We start from the raw sequence: 23475 nt of genomic DNA on the forward strand, positions 1-23475 counted from the left end.
GGGTCTCTAATCAGTTTATTTTCCTCTTTTGACCTTTTGGAGATCGCCTTTGGTTGTTATGTTATTTGAAACATAGTTTTACTTAATGGTGAGAAGCAGGAATAAACCAGAAGTCCTTTTGCTCATTAAAAAAAAATGTTTATTTATTTTTGAGAGCGAGAGAGAGAGGAGGGAGGGAGAGAGAGAGAGAGAACAAGCAGGGGAGGGGCAGTGAGAGAGGAGGACAAAGGATCCATGCTTACAGCAGAGAGCCCAGTGTGGGGCCCAAACTGTGAACTGTGAAATCATGACGTGAGCCAAAGTTGGATGCTTAACTGACTGAGCCACCCAGGCACCCTGTCTTTTTGCTCATTTTTAAATTACAGTGTGTGGAACTTATTTGGGTATGGATTTAAATAAACTTTATATAAGTAAAGTAACTTATGATATTTATAAGATGATTAAAAATTTGAAAACTAGAGGTGCCTGGCTGGCTCATTGGGTAGAACATGTAACTCTTGATTGGGGTTGTTAAGTTTGAGCCCCATGTTGGGTATAGAGATTACTCAAAAATAAAATCTTAAAAAAATTGAAAATGATATTTTATACAGGCATATCTAGTTTCATTGTGCTTCACTTTATTGCATTTTGCAGATGCTTCATTTTTTACAAATTGAAAGTTTGTGGCAACCCTGTGTCAAGCATTTGTTGGTGCCGTTTTTCCAACAGCATTTGTCTACGTAGTGTCTGTGTCACATTTTGGTAACTTTCATAATATTTCAGGCTTTTTTGATTATTATTAAATTCATTATGGTGATCTGTGATCAGTGATTATGACTCACTGAAGCTTAGATGATGGTTAGCATTTTCTAACAGTAGGTATTTTTTAATTTATATATATATATATATATACATATATATATATATATATATGGTTTTTCTTTTAGGCATAATGCTATTGTACACTTAATAAACTACAGTATGATATAAATGTAACTTTTATGTGCACTGGGAAAGCAAAAGATTCATTTGACTTGCTTTATTGTGATATTTGTTTTATTGCAGTGGTCTAGATCCACACCCATAATATCTCTGAGGTATGCCTGTATTAAAGAATTACTAAAAAAAATTTACTGATTTTTAATCTGATAATATTGTGTCACAGTAAAAGACTTTATCTTTTAGAAATATGTACTAAAATATTTACAGATGAAATTATGAGACATATAGGATTTACCTCAAAAACAATATATATGGGTTTGTGCATAGGGTAAAAGTGATCATTGGTTGATGGTTGTTGGTGCTGGGTGAAATAAATAGGATTTGGAATACTTTGTGTATGAAAGAAATTCTCCATATGTAAGAGTTTTAAAAGTTTAACACGTGTTTCTTGAATTATATAGGTTAAGTATTAGGGAGGAAAGAAACATGCTTAATTTATTTGTACTTAATGTATACAACCAACAGGATATAAACTGCTGAGTTTTAATATATTTACTCAAAAGGTGATGAAGTATTGAAATTGCATGTAGTTTATTCATCAAATCTGATTGATACTTGAGGAGCCCCAGGAACTGTTATCTGTGAACAAGTAGTTATTAACATGAAAGTGTTTTTATTCTTTAAAAGATAATGTGTGTCCTTTGAGTGAGCCCTTCTTTTTTCTGCAGAAACTGAAGAGTTCCAGATTTGACTGGGTTGTAAGGATTAATGTTTTGTTACATTGGGAATTTATTTGTTCTCATTTTCTTTAACAGCTTTCTGTTCAAAATCAGAAATTTGAGACAAATGAAGATGGAATCCCAAAAGTGGATCAGTTTCATTTGGTATGTGGTCGTTTTGTCATTTACTGGTTGGAAACATATGCTGTAGGTGTAGCAGTAATGTAAAATGTAAATATTCGAAAATGCCCTCTACTTTTTTGTAAGAATGCAAAACAGCATTCACAATAAAGAAATACTGAAAAAATTCAAATGCCTTGTTTACACTACTGCCAGAGAATTATTGCTAGAAAATACTGCTAGATTGTCCATTTTCCACACAAATTATATAAATAAGTAATAATTAAAAATAGTCTTTATGGTATCTTTCAAGATCATATTATATTAAAATTAATGTTTTACTACTTTTTATAAGTATCTAACTTTATCTTTTCTTTGTCGTATGTTTATCATTCATATTGCTTTGCCATTTATGCTGTATTCAGCCAACGTATTTTGAGTATCTATTTTACCCTGGCAATTGAACTAGATCCTAGATTACCAGGATTGCAGCATTGAATAAATGGATAATTTAGAAATGTGAACAAGTGAACAACCAAGATCCCTAAGGAGGGTACTAAGAAAGTACTTTGGAGAAAGATAATTTTTAATTCTGCAGAGAAAGGGAGAGGGAAGGGGTAGGTAGAAAATGCCACCCAAGTAATTTGAGGAGAATCTTCAACATTGAATTAGGAGTTTACAAGAGGTAGAATGAGATGATGGTAGCCTAGGTAAAGATAATAACCTGCACTAAGACATTAAAATATTAAATTCTTTTGAAAGGGAATAGTCCAGTATGACTAGATATTAATAGGTTATAAATATGACAGTAAATGAGTTTATGGAGGTATGATAATCAAACTCTAAAAGTTCTTATGCCATTTTTAAAAAATTTACAGTTTATTTATTTTGAGAGAGAGAACAGAGTGAGGACAAGCAGGGGAGGGGCAGAAAGAGGAGGGAGAAAGAGGATCCTAAGCAATCTCCATGCTCTCAGCACAGAGCCTGATATGGGGCTCAAATTCATGAGCTGTGAGATCATGACCTGAGCTGAAAAAATCGAGTTGGACGCTCAACTGACTGAGCCACCCAGGTGCCCTTCTCATGTCATTAAAAAAATACTTATTTAAAATATTTTACAACTATTTTTATGACTTTATTTTATTAAAGAGAAGTTTTAGGTTCACAGCAAAATTGAGAGGAAGGTACACAGATTTCCCATATATCCCCTCCTCTCACATATACATAGTCCATTAGCATCCCCCACCAGAGTGGTCCATTTGTTATAGTTGATAACCTGCATTGACAAACCATTATCACCTAACGTCTGTAGTTTACATTAGGGTTCCCTCTGGCATTGTGTATCCCTATGGGTTTGGACAAGTGTATAATGACATGTATTCACCATTATAGTATCCTACAAAGTATTTACACTGCCCTAAAAATCCCCTGTGTTTTGCCTGCTCTAAACCCCTGGTACCATCAATCTTTTTACTATCTCCAGGGTTTTGCTTTTTTTAAAATGTCATGTAGTTGGAATCATACAGTATGTAGCCTTTCCAGACTGGCTTTTTCCCACTTAGTAATATGCATTTAAGGTTCTTCCAGGTCTTTTCATGGCTTAATAGCTCATTTCATGTTAGTGCTGAATGATACTCCATTTTCTGAATGTACCACGGTTTATTTACCTATTTACCTACTGAAGATCATTTGGGTTTTGTGTAGGTTTTAACAGTTATGAATAAATATCCATGTGCAGGTTTTGTGTGGACATAAATTTTCATTCCCTTGGGTCAGTACCAAGGAGCACAGTTGCTGGATTGTATGGTAAGAATGTTTAGTTTTGTTAGTGCCAAACTGTCTTCTAAGGTGGCTGTACCATTTTGCGTTACCATTCCTATTGCTCCACATCCTTGCTAGCTAGCATTTGGTGTTGTTAGTATTCTAGATATATAGTGGTATCTTGTTTTTATTTTACATTTTTCTGAGACATGATCTGGAACATTTTTTTCATATGCTGATTTGCCATCTGTATATATCTTCTTTGGTGAGGTGTCTGGCAAGGTTTTTGGCCCATCTTAAGTCATGTTGTTTTCTTATTGTTGACTTTTAAGAAATCTTTGTATATTTTAAAACACAGTCCTTTATCAGAAATGTCTTTTGCAAATATTGTCTCATAATTTGTGGCTTGTCTTCTAATTTTCTTGACAGTGTCTTTTGCAGAGCAGAAATTTTTAATTTTAATTTTAATGAAATCCAGTTTATCAGTTTCTTCTTTCATGGCATTTGGCCTTGTATCTAGAAGTCATCGCCAAACCCAACTTCATCAAGGTTTTCTCCTATGTTATGTATGGGAGTTTTTAGTTTTGCCTTTCACATTTAGATCTGTGATCCGTTTTGGGTTAATTTTTTGTGAAGAGTGTAGGGTCTGTGTCTTGATTCATATGGATGTCTAGTTTCAGTGCCATTTGTTGAAAAGACTATCTTCATTGTATTGCCTTTTCTATTTTGTCAGAAATTAGTTGACTATAATTAACAGGTGTGTTTTGATTCATTGATCTATTTGTTTATTCTTTAGCTGATACCACAAAGTCTTCTTGATTAGTGTAGCTTTATAGTAAGTCTTGAAGTTGGTAATGTCAGTCCTTTAACTTTGTTCTTCAATATTGTGTTAGCTATTCTGGGTCTTATTGCCTCTTCATGTAAGCTTCAGAATCAGTTTGTTCATATCCACAAAATAACTTTCTGGGAATTTGATTGAGATTGCATTGAATCTATAGATCAAGTTGGAGAGAATTGATACCTTGACAGTATTGAGTCTTCTTATCCATGAACATGGAATATCTCTCCATTTATTTAGTTCTTTAATTTCTTTCATCAGAGTTTTGCACTTTTCCTCATATAGATCTTATACCTTTTTTGTTAGATTTATATGTAAATATTTTTTTTCGTGTGCATTGTGTTTTTAAATTCAAATTCCACTTATTCATTGCTGTATATAGGAAAGTGACCTTTGTATGTTAACTTTATATGTGACAACATTTCTATAGTCACTAGTTCTAGGAGTCTTTTTCTGGTGCTTTCAGATTTTCTAATACAGACAGTTGTTATCTGTCTATGAACAAAAACAGTTTTATTTCTTCCTTCCAGATAACATGATCTCATGCCATTTTGATTGTGTGGACTGCAGTGAAGGAACGCATACAGTTTTATTTAACTCTGTAGTCCTTTAACTTATTTGGCCACAGAAATACTGTATTTTGTAACATCTAATATCCCATGAAGTTAGCATTTAAAAAACAATCATTAGAAATGATTACTAAGGAGCTTTCCACACTTCTTGGATAGTAGTAAAAAACATTGGAGACAATTTTTGGGAGACTATGAGATATTTTATTACACTTACTGGCTATAGTATAGAAATGGGATAACAAAGTTGATAATGTCTTACACTTTTAAAAAACCTATGATACAAATTTCTTGCCATTAGAAAAATACCAGTACTGCTATGTTAGAGGTTACAGCTTCCCCCAAAGTGAACACTTGAAACTCCTCTTTTAGGCTTAATATAAAAATTACACTGCAACAAGTTATCCTGAAATTTAGTGATTTAACACACATTTACTGTCCTATTGTTTGTGAGTCAGGAATCTGAGCATGGCTTCTTTGGGTTCTCTGCTTCAGGGTCTTTCACAGGCTGCAATTGAGTTATCTTCTAGGCTGTAGTAGTCATCTTTAAAAAAAAAATTTTTTTTTAACGTTTTATTTTTGAGACCGGGAGAGACAGAGCATGAACAGGGGAGGGTCAGAGAGAGGGAGACACAGAATCTGAAACAGGCTCCAGGCTCTGAGCTGTCAGCACAGAGCCTGACGCAGGGCTCGAACTCATGGACTGCAGGATCATGACCTGAGCCGAAGTCGGTCGCTTAACTGACTGAGCCACCCAGGCACCCCTGTAGTAGTCATCTTAATGCTCAGCTGAGGAAGATCTACTTTTTTTTTTTTAATTTTTTAATGTTTATTTATTTTTGACACAGAGAGAGACAGAGCATGAACGGGGGAGGGTCAGAGAGAGGGAGACACAGAATCTGAAACAGGCTCCAGGCTCTGAGCTGTCAGCACAGAGCCCGATGCGGGGCTCGAACTCACAGACCGCGAGATCATGACCTGAGCCGAAGTCGGCCGCTTAACCGACTGAGCCACCCCGGCGCCCCAAGGAAGATCTACTTTTAAGCTCACATGATTGTTGATAGACTTCAGTTCCCCTCTAGTTGACCAGCAGTTGCCCTCAATTTTTGCCATATTTCCATCATGGCAGCTTGTTTCATCAAAGTGTATGAGCAGAGAAAGTAGTAGACAGAGTCTGTTAGCTAGACTGAAGTCACCGTTTTTCATAACCAACTCACTATGTCAATCCTACACTCAGCGGGAAGGGATTGTATAAGGACATGAATACCAGGAAGGAGAAATCATTGGGGAACATCTTAGAAGTTTGCCTACCGCAGGTTGTAATCCATTAGCTGTGTGCTAGGCGCTCTGCTAGGTGTATACATAAAGAAGGTGAGTAAATAGAAGTCTGTATTTAATGTGGGTAGCTACTTGTGGAAATCAAATTAGAAGAATACTTGGCTTGTGTAGTATTTGCTTGTGTGATCTGAGGCAGCTGTTAGTGCTGGGAATGGGGCTGTCTTTATTTATGTTTTGCAATCACACGTAGTTATCAAACAAATGAGGGAACTGTAGTCTAGACCTTACAGGGGCGATATCACAAGTGGAGAGAAATCATGGAATTATGTAACTGACAGAGGTATTAGAGGATAATTAATTCACTAGTTTCTAGCCCTCAGAAGAATTTCTTCAGTAATAGATCCAACAGATGGCCTTCAGCCTCTGCTTAAGTTCAGAGCAGTTCATTCTCTGTTGTACAGCTCTTATGTTGATTTCAAGGTAGTTCCTTAATATATCGTATGTATGATAAAATATTCAAAAGTTATGAAAAGAAGCACATCTCTATCATTATGTACCTCAGCCATCCAGAAGCACCATTGTTATTGTGAATCTTCCCAGAAAAGTCTATGTATGTATCTATCCTTTTAAAAATAGATTATTGTGGGGTGCCTCAGTGGTTCAGTCAGTTGAGCATCTGACTCTTGATTTTGGCTCACAGTTTGTGAGTTCGAGACCCACGTTGGGCTCTGTGCTGATGGCACAGAGTCTGCTTGGGAGTCTCTCTATCCCTGTCTCTTTGCCCTTTTCCTTTTTGTACTCGCTCACTTTCTCTCAAGATAAATAAGCATTAAAAAAATAAAAATAGATTATTGTTTCATTAAGTTTTTAAAAAATTATATTTAATCTGTAGCTCAGTAAGGGCAGGGACTTTGTGTTGTGCATCGTTGTATCCCTAGTGTCCATAGCAGGGTTTGAGATATAGTAAAACCTTATTAAATATTTTTTGAATGAATGAATCTTTTCTATTGTGGTAAATGTTCTTCATCTGCCATTTTTTGGACTCACTTTTTCCTCTGTTTCCCCTCTGTATTTTTAATCTCTCTGGAATCCATTTTTGTATATATTCAGTAAGGTTCTAATTGTATCTTTTTATATGTGGATAGATAATTGACCCAGCACCATTTATTCAAGTGTCATTCTGTCCCCACTGATGAATGATGCCACTCTGTTCTGTGCCAAATTTCCATGTACTCATGAATCCTGGGCTCTATTCTGTTCTTTGGCTTGTTTATTGATCCTTGTGCCAACACTATGCAGTTACATGGTAACTAGTGAATTAATTATCCTGTAATACCTCTGTCAGTTACACAATAACAGTTAAGAGGCCGTTTCTTGTTTTGTCTCTCTTTTTCTTCTGCTCGTTTGTTTTGTTTCTTAAATTCCACACATGGGTGAAATCATATGGTATTTGTCTTTCTCTGACTGAGCATTTCTTATTTCACTTAGCATTATACTCTCTAGGTCCAACCATGTTGTTGCAAATGGCAGGATTTCATTCTTTTTTATGGCTGAATAGTACTTGTATTGTTATTGTGTGTGTGTGTGTGTGTGTGTGTGTGTGTGTGTGTGTGTGTCTGTGTACGTACCCACATTTTCTATATCTTTTGATCTATGGGTAGACACTTGGGCTGCTTCCATAATTTACACCACATTTTCTTCATCTGTTGATGTACACTTAGGTTGTTTCTATATCTTGGCTATTATAAAATAATACTGCAGTGAACATCTTTTTGGGTTAGTGTTTTTAGTTTTGGGCTATTATAGTTCTGGGCTATTATAAAATAATACTGCAGTGTATATCTTTTTGGGTTAGTGTTTTTGTTTTCTTCAAATAAATACCCAGAAGTGGAATTTCTGGATCATATGGTAGTTCTATTTAAAATTTTTTTTGGAACCTCCATACTGTCTTCCACAGTGGCTGTACCAGCTTACCTTCCCAGCAATGTTTTTTTTATTTTTTTTATTAGAAAAATTTCTTTTAATGTTTGTTTATTTTTGAGAGACAGAGTCAGAGTGCTAGTAGGAGAGGGACAGAGAGAGAGGGAGACACAGAATCTGAAACAGGCTCCATGCTCTGAGTCATTAGCACAGAGCCTGATATGGGACTCAAACCCATGAACCATGAGATCACGGACCTGACCTGAAGTTGGACACTCAACCGACTGAGACACCCAGGTTCCCCCCACCCAGAAATAATTCTTCAAGGTCATGTTTTAGTTTCTTAATTTTCTCAAATATATTTATATATATGTATTTTTTCTGATCAAGATCTCAGCAAGATCAAATTGTATTTGGTTAATATATCTATTAAATTTCCTGTGATCTGTAAAGTTTCCTCACACCCACATCCTTTTCTACATGCCATTTATTTGGTGAAGAAACTTTAATTTCACATTTTGGAATTGATTGATTACATCTTTATGGTATTACTTCATATTTCCCCTTTCTCCAGTTAAAAAAAAAAAACTTGTAGATATGGAGACATAATTAATTCAGATTCAGTTTTTAAAAATTTTTTTTAACATTTATTCATTTGTTGAGAGTGAGGGAGACAGAGCATGAGTGGGGGAGGGGCAGAGAGAGAGGGAGACATAGAATCCGTAGCAGGCTCCAGGCTCCGAGCTGTCAGCACAGGGCCCGACACAGGGGGGACTGTGAGATCATGACCTGAGCTGAACTTGGACGCTTAATTGATTGAGCCACCCAGGCGCCCCTCAGATTCAGTTTTTACACCAAGTATGTATTATAGGTGGTGCTTTCCACATCTGTTGTATCATGTGAGGGGTGTCATAAGGTGTCAGGTGTCACAGTAAGAGTGATCAATGGGTTCAGCCTAATCCATGCATTAATTAATTTTTCCATTTACTGCCTAATAGTTTTAGCATTAATTGATGATTGTAGTATAGATATTTTGTTTTATTGAAGAATGGTGATTTTTCAGTTCTGTTACTGCATCTGTGTTTATTAATTGGAATCCTTCTGTAAAAATAAACTTTGTCTCACCAGATATTGGGTTACCCTAAATTTTACTTCATTCAGTAATTTCAGGGAAAGCAATTTTAACAATAGTGAGTTGGTGTCTTTGTAGCCTCCAGAAGACATCAGTCAGATTTCAAAATTTTGTTTTAAATATTTTAAAATCGTAATAGATTTAAACATAGTTTCATGTGTCTCATTTAATTTTAAGTCAATTTTTTGCTCACATTGTCCCATTTTTTGGAGAATGTTATTTAAGATGCATCCTGGGACTTTTGTCACAGATCTGTCTTTTATAAATTGATTTTTGCATGATACTATGTACCTAATTATCTCCTACAATCCTTATCCAATAACTGGATTGGTCAGTTTTCCAAGGAATCCTGAATCCTTTTAGTTGGAAATTTGGAGACAAAGATATGGGTTTAAAGGTTGCTCATTGTTATTGGATCTTTTCAAAAGGCAGTGCATATTTTTTTTTAGAAAAATAAAAATGAGGGGCGCCTGACTCGGTTGAGTGTCTGACTTTGGCTTCAAGTCATGATCTCACAGTTTGTGAGTTCGAGCCCCACATTGGGCTCTGACAGCCCAGAGCCTGCTTTGGATCCTCTGTCTCATCCACTTCTGTCCTCCCCACCAGTAAATAAACATCAAAAAAAATTTTTTTTTAAAAAAAAGAAAAGTAAAAATTAATACATTGTATAAGTTTTTCCAAGTCAAATTCAAGATTATAGACATTTTACTTAAATTTAAATCTCCTCTTCCTTTTACACTAATTATCTTAATATTTATGATATTAGCAGTTACATAATAGCTTTATTCTACAACAAATGTAATAGTTTAGTAATAACAATGATATTATTAGAGATACTTAAGGTTCTTGGATATAGTTTTTAACATTTCTTGGTAGGTTTTTCTATTTGTTCTTAGGATAAATCTCATTAGAATTTTATCCCACTAAGATCGTAAAGTCAAAATACATGTCTTAAAGTTACTTGAATTATTTTCTATATGATTATATCATCAGATACATAGTTAATTTTGGTTTTGATTTTTTAAAACATTTATTTATTTAATTTAATTTAATTTAATTTAATTTAATTTAATTTAATTTAATTTAATTTAATTTAATTTATTTTTGAGAGGGAGAGAGAGAACCAGCAGAGGAAGGGCAAAGAGAGGGGGGACAGAGGATCTGAAGAGGGCTCTGTGCTTATAGCAGAGAGACGGATGCCGGGCTCAAACTCGTGAACCAAACCATGAGATCAGGACCTGAGCTGAAGTTGGATGCTTAATTGACTGAGCTACTCAGGTGCCCCTAAGTTTGAGTTTTAGAGAGATGGTTTTTGTATTTGTTCTTTAATTGTGTTTTAAGATTTAGTGAAATTTAGTAATCTATGAGAGGGAAAAGCTTAAGGAAGAATTTTTTGTTTGTCATTACTTTTGGGAGTTGAGTAATTTTTTCCTAGTACTTATATAATTTTATTTTTTACATTTAGATTTTTGATACATTTGGAATTATCCTTTGGTGTGAGGAATAGATCTGATCTTTTTCCATGGGGTATCCCTTTGTCCCAGTGCCTTTTATTAAAAAGTTATATCCTCCCTTCAAATGCCATTGTTTTGCATACTAAAATTTCATTTGTGCTGGAGTTTATTTTTAGTTTTTCTAATTTGTTTCATTGGTTTTTTTTTTTTCATATTTCAGTGTTATATTCTTTTAATTAACAGATTTTTACCTTTTAATACTTGGGAGGGCTAATTTCTTCCTCATTGCTATTTTTTTATTAGAGCTTTCATGTCACTTTTTGCTTATTGTTTTTCTAAAAGATCTTTACAGTTAACTAAATCTAGTTCCAAAAAAATGATTATATTTTTTTAGAATCATATAAGGTTTATAAATTAACTTAGGGAAAATTGACACATTTGTGATGAGAGTCTTTTTCCAAAATCCTGATATGATTTTCTACTTGTTTTAAATCTACTTTTGTGGTTTTCACAAGCATGTGCTAATTTTTTCTCATTTAGATTTTGTAATTTTTAGTTGTTTATATCTGTTGAAGATTCTGTCTTTAAATATTTTAAAAAACATTCTGTAGAGTGCAATGTGGGCATTGTCAATCATAAATTTAGCAGGTGTTTACTGAATATCTGCTATATCCCTACCACTGTGCTAGGGGATGTGTTGGGGATGAAGTGATATACTAAAATTTCTGATCTTGAGGATCTTAGAGTCTAATGAGGACAGTAGCAATAAATAGGTGATTTTTATTCAGTGTGAAATATGTTCTGTTAGGAGTCATCATAGAGAGGAAAAAAAGACATCCCAGATGCTTTGTCAGGTGGAAATAATGGAAGAGCAGTTTTATAGTGTTGTTTAAATTGATAATACAAATAACTTTGAAATAGTGATACCTAATAAATTCTGGCTCCCATGATGATGATGATATAAAAATTGAAAAAAAAAAGAGAATGATGACAATGGTAGTGGTGAAGAGTTCCTAGAGGTGATAACCTCAAAACTGAAACCAGAGACAGTTGATCAGTAAAGGAGATTACCCTTCCAGACAGAGCTTCAGTGTAATAATTTCATAGTGTCAAACTCTGACCAGTGCCCTAAAAAAAGGGAAAAGGAATAGTCTTAAAATACTCTTTTTTGGAATCTCACTTGTTTTTGAGATATTTCAGCTGTGATTCTCTTTCCTATTACAGTTTTTCCTTGTAATTCAATGCCATTGTTTTATTATAGGAGTAATAATTCCTTTCCAATAAAAATTAATTGAATTTTGTAGAAATCGTAAAAAATCTAAATAGGAAAAATTGATTTTAGCTTTGTGTTATTGATTAAAAGTATTTTTGAATTGGATCCTCCATCCTTATAGAGGTTTGTCTTTTTGTTTTGATTTTACTTTTGTTTTGTAACCTGTCTTTTTCCTTGCAGGATGATAATGTCAAATCCCTCCTCTATAGCTTGATCTATTGTAGAAGTTCAATGACTGCTGAGCAGGTTTGGAATGCTGAATGTTTCTTGGTGCCAAAGGGGAAATTACCTCCAAACCCAGAAAAAGATACTGAATATACCCAATATAAAGAGGAAGAAGAATTAAAGACAGAGAACTTGAATAAATATAAGGAAAAGACAAGAAATGGTGAAGCCAACTTTGATTGATAGATTAGTATTTTTTTGTTGTTGCAGATGTTCCTTTTAAAACTGTTTAGTTAAATAAACAGAAAAAATCTAGAAGTGTTCTGGAGCTAGTTAGGTTGTGTCTAGTATTCCAGTTGTGAAAAATAAAAGATGTTTGGCTATACAAAAAATTGTATACTTTGAAATTTCATTTAACTGGAGTTGTTATGGAAGGATTTTTTGTCTGTGGTTACTTTTTGAAATTGCATAATTAGACTATGATACTTACAATAGAAAAGTTATTAGATTTTTGGACAAATCATATGCAGATTTTCAGTTATATGAGCCAGCTAATGGTGAAAGGTGATACATTCAACAAATGATAATTGGTTTTGTACTCAGTTCTGGAGATATAAAGGTAATTAAAACATTGTCTGTACACTTATAAAGCACACAGTCTATTGAGAAAGTCAGAGATACAAATGAATCTTCAAAATACAATGTGGAATATCCAGTGATAGCTCTGTACAGAGCTTTATGGGAATGCACAGGAGGGATAGTTACACTGTGGAAGAGGGATGTCATGGAAGGCATTCTGGAAGAGGTAGTACCTTAGTGAAATGTTAAAGAATGAGTAATAAAGTTGAAGGAGGGGCAAGAGTATTTTAATTGGCAGAGAAAACATTATAAAAGCACTGAAGGGAGAAACAGTTTGTTGTGTTTAATAGTATAGGCAGGGAATAGTCCTATAGTAGGTGGGTGAAGGCTTTGTAAAAATAGTAAAATACTCAGACCTAATCATTTTATAGAAAGTGTGGAGTCGTTGAAGAATTTTAAATAGCTTTACCTTCTTCAAAATCCGTCTTCTGCTTACTACCAGGATAGGAGGTAGGGAGACTGGTTAGAAGGCTGTTAAAATAAAGTAGGTGAGAAATGATGAAAACAAGGTCTAGAGAAATAGAGATAGTGATGAAACTCATGGGACAAATTTATGAAATAATTAGAAGGCAGACCAGTTGAACTTGGTGATTGAAGTGTATATGGACTAAAGTAGTATGGTAGAGTATCTAGTTGCCTATTTAAAACCCAGCCTTCCTTTCTTTGTTAATAATAGGTCCCAGTTTCATTTGGGATGGTAATGTATTTGCCTAAAAGACTACATTTACCATTTCCTAACCATTAGTTGAGGTCTTTTGCATAAGTTCTTGCAAATAAGGCTCCTTAAAAGGAGTTGACTTAGCTGGGAGATGTGCTCTTTTGCCTTTACCCCTTTTTTATTGCTTAGAAGTGAACATGGTGGTTAGAATTTAGGCAGCCTCCTTGGATCATGAAGTGACTTTGATGAAAGTCAGGATGACACCCTGACTGGGGTGATGGAGTAGCAAGTTAGAAGGGGCTAATGTCCTTAACATTCTGGAGCTTCTGTACCAGCCTCGACCTTTCATATTACTTGAGACAATAAAATCCTTACGTCAAAGTGTGGTCCCTGTACTAGCAGCCTCACCATCACCTGAGAACTTATTAGAAATGCAGATTCTTGACTCCATTCTAGATTTACTAAATGAGAATCCAGGGGTAGAGCCTGAAAATCTGTGTTTTAACAAGCACTTTAAGTCATATTCTAATGCATAGTAAAGAGAACCATTGCCACACATTCAAGCCATTGCTACTTTTTGGGTTTCCTGTTTTATAGTAGAGCTTAATTTTAGCTGACTCAGTTATAAAGATGCAGTAGTTAGGTTTAAAGTAAACTTGGATAATTAAAAAGAACAAAGAATAGATCACTTTGTTTATACTTAGTGTTTAAAGAATTAGACCGGCATTTTCCAAATGTGTTTTGCTGAACACTAGTCCCTTGGGATGTTCAGCACAAAAAGAGTTCTGTGATTAGTTGTTTGGAAAATAATGCTAAATTGGAGATTGATTATACACATTAGATGGTAACATTTCTAAAATGTCTAGAAAAGAAACTGTTTAGTTTTATTTAACCCAGTGTTTGCCAAAATTGGTGAGATCCTTTTTTTTCCACATAATGCCTAGAAACTTTTCTCTTGTGAAACTGGGGTGGCAATCAGATTTTGTGGCATACCAAGGTAGTATTTATTTTTATTTATTGTTTTAAAATGGCAAATAATGATGTGTGATGAAAAGAGACAAATTCTTAAGTATCTCTTTAATGCCCCATGTTTATTTAAAAAATTTTTTTAAAAGTTTATTTTTGAGAGAGGCAGAATAAGGGAGGGGCAGATAGAGAAAGGAGACACAGAATCCGAAGCAGGATCCAGGCTCTGAGCTGTCAGCACAGAGCCTGACGCGGGGCTCAAACTCACAAACCGTGAGGTCATGACCTGAGCTGAAGTCAGATGCCTAATCAACTGAGCTACCCAGGCACCCCAAATGCTACATATGTTTCTTGAAATATGTGTATATATGTTTAACGGCAATGCAAAGGCAAGTAGATATGTTCACTGTCCTGTGGGCAGTTTGAGAATGATGCAGTATAATGAGCTATAAGAAAAGCAATAATGTATGTCACTACAAGAAAGAAAGGCAAGAGAAGAATGATAAGGTTGAGGAATAGACATTTGAACCATTTTAGAGGAACAATGGAATTTCACTTGTTTGTAAATGGAGATGGTATTTCAGGCCAAGGGAATTAAAAGAGCTCAAAGAGTAGATTTGGGAAAAGGCAAGAATTTGGCTGGAGTATAGGACATTAATGGGGGAGCTGAGAATGGGCTTGGAAAAATATTTTGCACATAGATCATAGAGGATTGTGAGTTCTATAGGAGATGAAACTATTAGAAACTTATGAGCAGCTGAATTGCACAGTCCAGTTTATGTTAGAATAAAGTAGCTAATCAGGATGATTTGGGCAGGGAAATAACGGATGTGAGGAAAGAGTCAAGGATGGCACATTTCACTAAAGTAATTGAGGCAAATAAAATGTCCTGTATTAGATCAAGGTACTGAAAAGGCGAGAATTAAGAATATGAACTTTTTCTGAAAAGAAATTTATGGGAAGCTTCTGGTTCATTTCATAGTATCAATGCTAAGTCATTTCAGGGTGTATTTAAATGTCAACATCTGTTAACTCAGCAAGTGACATGCTTTATCATTTCTTAGTTGTTGGTATAACATATCTTCTGTTATTAAAACTACATGTGGAAGCAGTTCTGGATTGGTCAGAGTAAGGACTTCTGAAAATATCCTCCATAAAAGCAATAAGAACACTGGCAGAATATTGTCAAAATCAACTTTTTCAGAACTCTGGGAATTAACCAAGGGCTTGCATCAATTTGAAGAACATTTATTCAAGGAAAAACAGCTGAATCTTGGTAAGAATTGTAAGCTTTGTCATGTTTTAACTTGTCCTGTTCCCATGCCCCTGCCCCCAGCTCTGCAGTAGCCTCATAAACCAGCAGCCTTACAGTCATGTTAGCTGTGAAAACCAATGGTTTTAATAACCAATATTCTCAAAAAGCACCATTGCCAGGAGTTGTCACTATTCGACCTATATGGCAGCTCTCTGGGAAAGCCCCATGCACAGGGCTTGTCTTTATTGACCTGAGTCAGAGTTTGCTCAGTGGAAAAACTCTTTTCCCAGGGCATTTGTTGAAAAAAAAATCATGGCATTTGTTGAACATCACAGCTGCCTGAGGTGGTAACACCTCAACACCTGTTGAGGGAAAACAGTTTAATAGGAAAACCTGGGAATGATGTTAATAGGCTGCTTTGAAAAACTGTAATGAATTCCTGGATTTCTAAAGGCTGTGGACATGTTCAAAGCTGTGTGTATGTCCTACAAAGACTTTGATCTTTCATACTGGCTGATCTTGAGGTTCTGGAAAACAGGATGTGAAGGCTAAGGCAGAATTGTAAACTGCCAGGGTGTTGAAAATGTGCTCTAAAATACAGCCTCTAAGCAAAGGTTCAGAGGTTTATTGGTTTCAGGCATTTTAAGGAATGTCTGTCCAATTATTAACTGACCACTAAACAAAGCTCAACATGAAAAGAATACACATTTCATAGAATTAGCCCAGGAAAGTCACTAAGTAAACATCATCATTGTTAATAAAAACTGGTAGTAACAATAAACTCTGGGTTGAGAGGGGAAAAAATCTGATTCCACAGTTGGAAATTGCTATATTTAAAATGTCCAGTTTTGAAAACAACAAAAGTGAGCGATGCAAAGAAACAGGAAAGTATGGTCTGTGTGCGAGAAAGAATAAGCAATCAAGAAAAACTGTCCAAAGCAAGCCTGGATGTTGAACTTAGTACACAAAGAGTTTATATCATCTATTATAAATATGTTCAAAGAACTACAGGAAACCATATATAAAGAATTAAAGGAAGGTATGAGAATAACATCTCCCCAAACAATATCAATAAAGAGAAATTGTAAGAAAGAATCAAATAGAAATTAGGGAGCTGATAAGTATAATAACTGGAATGAAAAATTCATTAGAGAAGCTCAAGAGCACATTTGGATTGACAAAAGATCAGTGAATTTAAAGATGAGTCAGTTGAGATTATCTTGAATGAGGAACAGAAAGAAAAAGAAGAAAACTGAAAAGACTGAGGCTTCAATAGCACTGCTAGGAATTTACCCAAGGAATACAGGAGTACTGATGCATAGGGGCACTTGTACCCCAATGTTTATAGCAGCACTCTCAACAGTAGCCAAATTATGGAAAGAGCCTAAATGTCCATCAACTGATGAACGGATAAAGAAATGGTGGTTTATATACACAATGGAGTACTACGTGGCAATGAGAAAGAATGAAATATGGCCCTTTGTAGCAACATGGATGGAACTGGAGAGTGTTATGCTAAGTGAAATAAGCCATACAGAGAAAGACAGATACCATATGGTTTCATTCTTATGTGGATCCTGAGAAACTTAACAGAAACCCATGGGGGAGGGGAAGAAAAAAAAAAGAGGTTAGAGTGGAAGAGAGCCAAAGCATAAGAGACTCTTAAAAACTGAGAACAAACTGAGGGTTGATGGGGGGTGGGAGGGAGGAGAGGGTGGGTGATGGGTATTGAGGAGGGCACCTTTTGGGATGAGCACTGGGTGTTGTATGGAAACCAATTTGACAATAAACTTCATATATTGAAAAAATAAAAAAATAAAAAAAAACTGAGACACCAAAAAAAAAAAAAAAAAAAAACCAAAAAAACAAAAAAACTGAGGCTTGGGACCACCTTCAAGGATACCAACAGCATAATGGGAGTCCCAGAAAGGAGGGAAAGAGATGGAAAGAATATTTGAAGAAATGGCTGAAAATTTTCCAAATTTCATGAAAATTATGAATCTGCATATTCAAGTTTAGAAAACTCCAAGTAAGATAAACTTGAAGAGATCTACCACCAAACATATCATAAGCTATTAAAAGCTAAGCTAAAGAGGGAATCTTGAAAGTAGCAAGAGAAATGACTGAGTACAAGGTATCCTCAATAAGAGTAACAGCTGATTTTTCATCAGAAATAACAGAGGCTAGGGCTGCCTGGGTGGCTCAGTCACTTAAACCTCCCACTCTTGATTTCAGCTCAGGTCATGATCTCATGGTTCGTGAGTTTGAGCCCCACATCAGACTCTGCGCTGACAGTGTGGAGCCTGCTTGGGATTCTCTCTCTCTCCCTCTCTGTCTGCCCCTGCCCCACTCTTGTGTGTGCACACATGTGCACTCACTCTCTCTCACTCAAAACAAATAACCTTAAGAAAATAGAGGCTAGAATTCATTTGAATGACATATTCAAAGTGTTAGAACCCTCTCAACCAAAATTTTATATCTAGCAAAAATGAAGGTGTTATTAAGACCTTATAACATTAAGACATTGTTACATACACAAAAATTGAGAGAATACCTGGCCTACAAAAAAAATACAGGCCGAAGTAAAGGCACACTAGATAGTAACTTCAATCCATACACAAAAATACAGACACTGGTAAAGGTAACTACATAGGTAAATATAAATGACAATATGTATTTTTGTTTGTAGTTCTTCTGTCTGATTTAAAAGAAAACTACATAAAGCATTAATTATAAAACTGAAGGGGCTTAAAATGTGTAAAGATACAAATTGTATGACAATTATAGCACAAAGGAGAGGGGAGCACATGGAAATATATTGGGGTAAAGTTTCTGTTTCCTATTGAAATTAAAGCTAGCAAACTAGATTGCTTTAAGTAAGGTTTTAATTGTAATTACTGGGGAAACCATTAAGTAAATAAAAAATGTAAAGGGGAAACAAGGGAATGGTATATTAGAAATATCTAACACTAAAGAAGACAATAGAAAAATTAAGAGAAAGCTTGATATATTTTATTGTACATAAAATGATATATAAAATGTATTTTATGGTATATAAAGTATATTAAGCTTTCTAATCAAAAGATACAAACTGGAAAAGTATATGTAAAAATATCAGATTATGTGCTGTCTTTAGGAAACAATTTAGAATCACTATCACAGGGCAGTGTTGACACCTTCAGATCAACAAGAGGAAATGCCCTTCTGTTAACATTGGCAAAGCTGGTATTCAGATTGGGGGCACTTTCTGGGAACACAGTTGCCTGGAATATGGAATCCAGCCAGGTGACATCATTTTTGACAATAAAAAGCATCAGTTGGAAAAATTAAAATGGAGACTATGAGTGCCTTTTGATACCTTTTTTTTGTGAGGCAAGAGCTGGGAAGTGTGTGCCCAAGGAACCCCTCCCAGATCAAGAACCAACTGTTGTAGATGGAATTCTTACAGGGAAGTACCATTCACTCTTCCACCTAGAGCAGCTTCTTAGCATAACGGAGGGGAGATGCTACAAACAACCACGCCTGGGTTCACAACTCTGTGGGGTCAGAGATTGTCAGTCTTGAACTAGAGATGATCCAAAAGCTGGCAGACACTGTAGAGGATTTAAGGGAAAGGGATTTTTAATTTTCTTAAGCTTTGGAGGAGGTGTTGAATTAGGGTTCACATCTCTCTTAGTAGTGTGGCTTTTGATAGAATATAGCAGGAAGATTAAATTGGGAGTTCTTTGTGTATCCAGCCCTCAGGATCCCCACTGCTGCAGTAGAGCCTTACAGCTCTATCCTCACCACCCATGACCATCTATGACATGTGCCATCACGTAGTTGGGGTAGAACACCTGTCTTATTACTGCATAAATAGGCTGATAGATCTTCCATTACTGTTTCCCTCTGGTTTGAAGGGTCCTTGAATGTAGACCTAATTGAGTTCCAGACTAACACTGTACCTTATCTGAGAATACATTTCCCCATGACAGCCTTTGCCCTCATCATCTCTGCTGACAAAACCTATTGCAAGTGGATCTCTGTGTCAGTCATACCACTATTTTCTTTAAGTTCTCTAGCCAACCAGTCAAGTGTGATTTTCAACTTGGCAAGTATATGGCCTGTTGCTTACTATACAGAGGGGATATGGTCCCTAAGGATGTGAATGCTGCAATTATAGCCATGAAGTCAAGGAACTCTGTTCAGTTTGTAGATTGGTTTCCAGCTAGTTTCAACAACCATCCAGCCTTGATGCCAGGAGGCAATGTGACCAGAGTGCAGTGGGCTATCTGCTTGCTGAGCAACACCATGGAGGCCTGAGACCTAATGGACAGCAAGTTACTTAAAAAAGAAGAGGTCAATCAAAAACTAACCTAATCTAATCTTAGTTTCTATCTAGTTAACAACTAGAAGGAGATGAGCAAAATAAAGCCAAAACAAGCCGAAGGAAGGAAATGAGAACCAAAATAAAGAATAGAAAAACAATAAAGAAAATTTGTGAAACCAAAAGTTGGTACTTAGTAAACGTCAACAAAATTGAGAAAACTTCAACTAAACTGACTGAGAAAAAGAAGACTCCAGTTATTAAAATCAGAAATGAAAAAAATTTCACTATAGACCTTACAGAATTAAAAAGGATTATAAGGGAGTACTATTAACAACTGTATGCCAACAAATTAGATAACATAACTGAAATGGACAAATTCCTAGACCTGTGAAACTGACACTAGAAGAAGCAGAAAATCTGAATAGATAATGAGGAAAGAGAATTAGTAATTATAAAATTCTTACAAAGGAAATGTCAGGCTAAGATTACTTCATGGTGAATTGACCAACCATTTAAAGAAGAGGTTTCAGTTTTTTCCTTGTAATTGATTTCCAGTTTCACCGTGTTGTGGTTGGAAAGATGCTTGATATGATTTCAATTTTCTTAAATTTATTGAGGCTTGTTTTGCAACCTAACATGACCTATCTTGGAGAATGTTTCATGTGTATTTGAAACAAATATGTATTCTTTTTTTGGATAGAATATTTTTTATCTGTTAGTCTATTTGGTCTAATGTGTTGTTTAAAAACACTCTTTCCTTATTGATTTTCTGTGTGGGTGATCTATCCATTGATGTATGTGGAGTGTTAAAGTTTCCTACTATTGTATTACTGTCAATTTCTCCTTTTATGTCTATTAATATCCACTTTTAAGTATTTAGGTGCTTCTATGTTGGGTATGTAAATCTTTACAATTGTTATCTCCTCTTATTGGATTGATCCCTTTATCATTATGTAATATCCTTTGTTTCTTGCTACAGTCTCTGTTTTGAAGTCTATTTTGTCAAGGTGCCTGGCTGGCCCAGTCATTGGAGCATGTGACTCTTGATCTCAGGGTTGTGAGTTCAGGCCCCATGTTGGGCATGGAGCCCACTTTAAAAAAAAAAAAAAGTCTATTTTCTCTGATAAGTATTGCTATCCTGTTTTATATTTTTCATTCTTTCACTTTCAGTCTGTATGTGTCCCTAGGTCTGAAGTAAGATTCTTGCAGGCAGCATATAGATGGGTCTTGTTTTTTAAAGCATTCTACCACCCTGTGGTTTTTTTATTAGAGCATTTAGACCATTTACATTTAAAGTGATTATGCATGGTTATGTACTTATTGCCATTTTGTTAATTGTTTTCTGGTTGTTTTGTAGTTCTTTCTTCCTTTCTTATTCTCTTCCCCAAGGTTTGATGGCTTTCTTGAGTGTTATGCTTAGCTTTTTAACTCTTTATTTTTTATGTATCTATTATAGGTTTTGTGATTACTGTGAGGTTCATATGTAACATCCTATAGCAGTCTATATTAAATTGATGGTTGCTTAAGTTTGAACACATTCTAAAAGCACTACATTTTTAATTTTCCTTCCATGTTTTATATATATTGTTATATTTTACATTTTTTAATTTTGTGAATTCATAAATATAATTGATTTTACTACTTCTTTTAACCTTCATAGTAGCTTTATAAGTGATTGATCTCCTACCTTTACCATGTTTGCTTTTGTGCATGACATTTATTCCTTTTATAATTTTTTCTAGTTATACTCTTTTCTTTTAATTTAAAGAATTCTCTTTAGTCCCAGTAGCTCAGTTGGTCATTTGACTTGAGGGATAAACACCATTAGTTTTCCTGCTTCATAGATTAAATGTTTGATTGTCTGCTCTACTGCTGAGGTATCTTATGGGAGGTCCAGGAGAAATAAAACATGGGACAAATAAATAGTAGAATCTTCACTGTACTCCTGGATTACATGGGTTGTGAAGAAAGCTTCAGGGTGCAAGCCAACAAAACATCAAAGGAATCTGTGTTCTGCAGTGTGCCTCATGACATGAGGAAAAATAGTGTGACATATGGTACTTAACCTTATATGTTCCAGATGGCAGCATGAGAAGGACTTCTTGTGACTTTAAACATATAATATGGAGAAGGACCACAGTCCAAAGGAGGGAGCTTATCTGCCTCTGGGGGTGCTTCCTGGAGAGAAAGAGCTTAAGAATATTATCTATCTAGGGGTTCCTGAGTGGCTCAGTTGGTTAAGCATCTGACTTCAGCTCAGATCATGATCTTGTGGTCTGTGAGTTGAGCCCTACATCAGGCTCTGTCCCTCTCCCTCTGCCCCTCCCTTGCTCATGCTCTGTCTTTGTCTCCCTAAAAATTAAATAAATGTTAAAAAAAATTATTATAAGAATATTTTGTATTATAGATGTTCAGCTGGGTTTTTAATGTTTTCAGTTAAAAAATTGTTTTTCAAGTATGCAAAGATGCAAAAAAAAAAAAACCCTAAAACCAAACATAATGATTATGTGTATACTTACCTCTCAACTGAAAAAATAAAATAAAGCATTATCAGTACAAGTTAAAAAAAAGAAAAAAATTCTCTTTAACATTTTTATAAGGCTGTTTCAGTGGTGATTAATTCCTTTAACACTTGTTTATTTGAGAAACTCTTTATCTTTCCTAATTTGAATGATAATCTTGCTAGATAGAGTATTCTTGGTTGTAGGTTCTTTTCTTTCAGCACTTTGAATATATTAAGCCACTCCCTTCTGGCCTGCAAAGTTTCTGCTGAAAAATCAGGTTATAGCCTTATGGGGTTTCCTTTGTATGTAACTAGTTGTTTTTCTCTTGCTACTTTTACAATTCTTTCTTTATCTTTAATCTTTGCCATTTGAATTATTATGTGTCTTGATATGGATTTCTTTGAGTTCATCTTGTTTGGCAACTCATGATCATGCTTCCTGGCCCCCCCCAACCCCCCCTCCAGCTAGAGAAGTCTTCAGCTATTATTTCTTCCCTTTTCTCTTCTTCTGAGATCCCTATAATGTGAATGTTATTATTCTCAATGATGCTACAGATTTCTCTCAAACCCTTCTCATCTTTTATTATTTTTCTTTTTGCTGCTCAGCTTTCTTGCTTTCCATTATCCTCTCTTCCACATCATTGATCCTCTACCCTGCTTTTGAATCCTTCTAGTGTTTTTTCTTTTAAATTTTTTAACATTTATTCTTTTTTTTTTGAGAGATTGTGAGTAGGGGAGGGGCAGAGAGAGAGGGAGATGCAGAATCCGAAGCAGCTTCAGGCTCTGAGCTGTCAGTACAGAGCCCGATGCAGGGCTCAAACTCACAGACTGAGAGATCATGACCTGAGCTGAAGTCGGACACTTAACTGAATGAGCCACCCACGCACCCCTCTAGTGTATTTTTCTTTGTAGTTATTGACTTCTTCAGTTCTGACTAGTTCTATTTTTCTTTTTAATTTTCTGTCTCCTTGTTGAAGTTCTCATGGAGTTCATCC

The 23475-nt window shown here is 35.3% G+C and overlaps 1 protein-coding gene across 3 annotated transcripts in view; it reads left to right on the forward strand.

The window, feature by feature from the left end:
- Positions 1-12559, forward strand: part of STK31 (serine/threonine kinase 31) — a 75621-nt gene extending 63062 nt beyond the window's left edge. For all 3 annotated transcript variants that reach the window (XM_042968304.1, XM_042968320.1, XM_007089047.2), the window contains 2 exons: positions 1737-1805; positions 12166-12559. In XM_042968304.1, coding sequence (XP_042824238.1) covers positions 1737-1805; positions 12166-12393 — 297 coding nt within the window. In that variant the 3' untranslated portion in view covers positions 12394-12559. The remainder of the gene's footprint in view (positions 1-1736; positions 1806-12165) is intronic.
- Positions 12560-23475: the final 10916 nt, after the last annotated feature.

This window comes from Panthera tigris, chromosome A2 (genome assembly GCF_018350195.1).
Source record: "Panthera tigris isolate Pti1 chromosome A2, P.tigris_Pti1_mat1.1, whole genome shotgun sequence".
NCBI lineage: Eukaryota > Metazoa > Chordata > Mammalia > Carnivora > Felidae > Panthera > Panthera tigris.